Genomic DNA, 4,327 nt, shown 5'->3' with positions numbered 1-4,327 from the left:
TTTTTATACACAGATGTAGCAAACCTACAGGTAATGTTGAAAGCAGCTCTCTAGATGAATGACAAGGACATTCAATAATCTAAGGATAAAACATTGAAGCTCTTATAAAAAACAGTAGAAACATAAAATAGTGGAGTCGTTCTGCAATTACATTTTCGTCCTCATGTACCTTAGAGTATGAACACAGTGATCTGATTGGTTGTCTGTACTAGTTTTGTATGTGGGGTACTTCTCAATATACAAATATTCCAAGTTAATTCAAACTACTTAACAATCTACAACTTTGTCCTTTGTTGAAGGTTCTGGGTTTTTCTATGGAGAACTCCAACCAAACTGTTCCATTTCGGTTTTTCCTGCTTGGATTATCCACTGTTCCCCACCTCCAAGTTTTAGGGTTCCTTTTATTACTGGTGGTATACATTAATGCATTGTTAGGAAATGGTCTTCTTCTTATTACAGTGAGGATCAGCCCGACCTTGCACACTCCTATGTACTTCTTTCTTTCTAATCTCTCTATGATTGACATCTTTCTATCCTCCACTATAGTGCCCGTTATCCTCAAAAATACTGTATCCACAGACAAGAGTATCTCAGTGGGTGGATGTGCTTTCCAGATGTTCTTCTCATTGGTAGTTGGGGTAGCAGAGTGCCTCTTACTTACCGTCATGGCTTATGATAGATTTGTAGCCATTTGTAGGCCATTGCACTATAGCAGTATTATGAATATGAGGTTTTGTGTTATCTTAGCCCTAATACCATGGACTTTTGCTGTTGTAAACTCCTCTATTCAGGTGCTTGTTACCTTTACCGGACTTTCATTCTGCAAGACTAATTTTATCAACCATTACTTTTGTGAAATACCTCCCATTTTAAGACTATCCTGCAAGGATCCTTGGCTTAATAAGATAATAATGTATGTAGCATCTGTGATCATTATTTTTTGGTCTTTATCTTTGAATGTGATTTCCTATGTTTATATAATTTCCAGCATTTTGAAGATCCGTTCCTCACAAGGAAGACAAGCAGCTTTTTCTACATGCAGCTCTCACTTTACTGTCCTCACCCTCTACTATGCAACCCTTATATTTATGTATCTTCAGCCTCCATCTTCTCATTCTCTAGAGACAGACAATACTGTATCTCTTATCTATACAGCGGGAATGTCAATGTTAAACCCCATCATCTACAGCATCAGAAATAAGGATGTTAAAAATTGTATAAGAAAGATGATCAAAACCAGGTGAAATAATCAGAAAGCATCCTTACGTTATCAGTTACCATGCCTAACCTAGGTCGAATTATAATAAATCAGCTGAGTTTTATGTAGCCATACAAGTTTTGTTTGATAACATATATTTGTGTATGGATTCTGGCTTGGCTTTCAACTCCCAGTCATTGTTATAAGGTTTGTATAAAGAGTCTAACATAGAGTTGCAGAGATGCTGCCTTCCAATAGGTCAAGCTGCAGAGGTATTCAATCTCCCTAGGGACTCTCCTCAAGGAGAAAAGATAGCGTTCCTGATCCACATCACTGGCCTCTTGCTAGCCAAGTCAGACACCTACTGCACGCTGAGGGGGGGCAAACACCCTGAAGCAGCTGTCAGGGTATGGTTTTCTGGCTTGGCTTTAAATTCCCAGTAATTGTTACAAGGTTTGTATAAAGAGTCTAACATTGACTTGCAAGAATGCTGCCTTCCAATAGGTGGCGCTGCAGAGGTATTGTTCATTCTCCCTTATTGGTTTAATAACATATTACAGGTCATTTACTAAATAAGGTCTCATTGTCCTAGTTCATTAAAACACCACTATTTCATAGATACATAAGAAATAGTACAATAATGTTGCTGTTTATTTGGTCTATTTCAAAGAGAAACACACTCCATCAGATGCAGGTGTAGACATACACTGAATGGCCACTTTATTAGAGACTCCATATAGTACAACCTTCTGAACTTAAATATGTTGCGTCACAAAAAAACTCAGATGGAAAAATTCTAATATTTCAAGTTTTATAAAATTAGTACTAATGTAAGTCAGCATTATGTGAAATAGTTTAATTAGAAAGTTTTTGATGAGGTTTGGCAGAATATTTTGCTTCTGGGACGTCTCTCTTCATGGTCCAGTAATAGTCAGCCGATACCTCTGTTCCATTGTAGACATCTACTGATGGAGACACTCGCCATGCCGGTCACTGACAGCCCCAAAGATCTGGGAAGAAGTCCAGGTGGGAATCCAAGAAGTGAAGTTTTAAGGACATATTGCATCCCATAACTCGGTATGATGTCACAAGCTCACTCACTAGCTAACAAGAGCTTTCTGATTTCCAAGGAAGAAGGAGGATACATTTGTGGCCCCATAAAATTCCTTCTTTCTGTTTCGCATCACTAACTTTAGGAAATATAGATTTCAAATGCCTAAATGAGGTAGAATTTCTATTGATTGTGTTTAGAAATTATTTCATAATTTCATAGTAAGCCAGATTATAATATAGAGGAGCAAAAGTGTTCATGTGCAGACTAATGAGCAGCTACCCAACTCAACCCAAGGTGGGGGAGGGGTGACTGCTGACAAACCTAATCTGCACCTTTTCTCACCTCTGTGATTTTATGGTGACAAAAGAAGTGTCACAAAAAAAACTGCCTTATGGACAAATGCTAACAAAATATTTGAATTCAGGAAGGGAAATACTACTAGAATCACCATTAAATATTTTGGTGAAAAAAATTCTGTTGACCAGTGATATTGGCCCATGTGGATGAATCTCTTAGATAGAGGTACTGTGATGCACTGAATAGCTGTCAGGAAGGGTACATCAATTGATGCTCCTTACACGAAATCTGTCCTTCCTATCAGCATGGCGCAACTCAAATCTGGGTTCATCTGGCCAGGTGATGTTTTTTACTGCTCAGTGATACAAGTTTTGTGTTCTTTTGATAACTGAATGCTTGTTTTTCTGTTTCCAGCAATGGCGCTGGAATTAGTCATCTGCTTTTATAGCCCAACCATGCAAAGGTATATTAAAGAATGATGAATTGTGCATTGGCACACGTTAGTTGGAGCAGCAGCATTGTATTTGGCTGCAACTTTCTTTGACTATGCAGCACCTGTATGACAGAATGATTTTTGACATCCTCCTCCAACCCCTTGGAGAGACAAGTTGTTTATGTCCTCAGAATTCCCTGTCGCTGGATGTTTTTCCTCTTCCACGCCATTCTCGATATATTCTACTTACTGCTGCATGAGAAAACCCCACAAGAACGGCAGTGAAATCCTGGCCTTGACTAGTCTACCAATGACAATAGGGGAAGCTTGGGTGCTCTCCTTTACTCCCAAGACGTGATGATTTAGGAGGCGATGTTAGGGATTCCATTTAGCACTGACTGAAGGTGTTGTAGACACAGCTTCACACTGTGTTGAAAGTTCTTTTCTAATCTATATAGACAAACTGTGCTTTTAATGTGTCTTTTAGCTACTGTAGTTTTAATATGGAATAATATATATATATATATATATATATATATATATATATACACATATATACATACATATAGGCAAAGGTCCTCACTGACTGACTGACTCGCCACTAATTTTCTAACTTCCCAGGGCTAAAAAGGAAAAGTAAAGGGGTCACAACTTGATTATTCAATTCTAAGCGCAAACATAAGTGACCTCCCTATGTTATTTACTTAATCCAATTCTCTAGCTTCCTGCTGTCGTACAAGCGAGAAATTTGACACAACCATTCCTTATGTCCCAAATAGGAAAATTAAAGGGGTCGCAACTTGATTATTCAATGCTGAGTGCAAAAGTAAGTGATTATCTATGTAATTTCCTGGATGTTGTACAAGTGTGAAATTTGATAGGAGCAGTCTTTAGGCCTTACATAGCTAAAGTAAAAGGGCCGCAACCTTATTATTCCATTCTAAGTGAAAAAGTAAGTGACCCAATTCTATAGGTGCTAAAGAGGAAAAACAGAGCGGTCACAACTCGATTATTCAATGCTAAGTGCAAAAGTAAGTGAATTCCTATGTAATGTATCTAATCTAACTCTCTAACTTCCTGGTGTCGTACAAATATGAAATTTGGCACAACCATTCCTCAGGTCCTGAACAGTAAAAGTAAAGGGGTCACGACTAGAGATGAGCGAACGTACTCGTTTAGCAGAATTACTCGATCGAGCATCGCTTTTTTTCAAGTAACTGCCTACTCGGGCGAAAAGATTTGAGGGGTGACGGGGGGTGGCAGGGTGGAGCAGGGGGTAGCAGTGGGGAACATGGGGGAGCTCTCTCTCTTCCCCCCCTCTCTTCCTCTCCACCGCAATTCCTCG

At 38.9% G+C, this 4,327-nt stretch overlaps 1 protein-coding gene across 1 annotated transcript; it reads left to right on the top strand.

Moving 5' to 3' along the window:
* Positions 1–314: 314 nt before the first annotated feature.
* LOC136571907 (olfactory receptor 13C9-like) lies at positions 315–1,244 on the top strand. Its single transcript, XM_066572524.1, has one exon. The coding sequence runs from the start codon at positions 315–317 to the stop codon at positions 1,242–1,244; it is 930 nt and encodes a 309-aa protein (XP_066428621.1).
* The last annotated feature ends 3,083 nt before the right edge of the window (positions 1,245–4,327 follow it).

The sequence above is a fragment of the Eleutherodactylus coqui genome, chromosome 6 (genome assembly GCF_035609145.1).
Source record: "Eleutherodactylus coqui strain aEleCoq1 chromosome 6, aEleCoq1.hap1, whole genome shotgun sequence".
NCBI lineage: Eukaryota > Metazoa > Chordata > Amphibia > Anura > Eleutherodactylidae > Eleutherodactylus > Eleutherodactylus coqui.
The sequence above is the reverse complement of the archived record's forward strand: the minus strand, read 5'-3'. Positions and strand labels throughout refer to the sequence as shown.

What these genes read in the sequence shown, in the direction of transcription:
- LOC136571907 (XM_066572524.1), top strand. Translation starts at nt 315, where the DNA reads ATGGAGAACTCCAACCAAACTGTTCCATTTCGGTTTTTCCTGCTTGGA.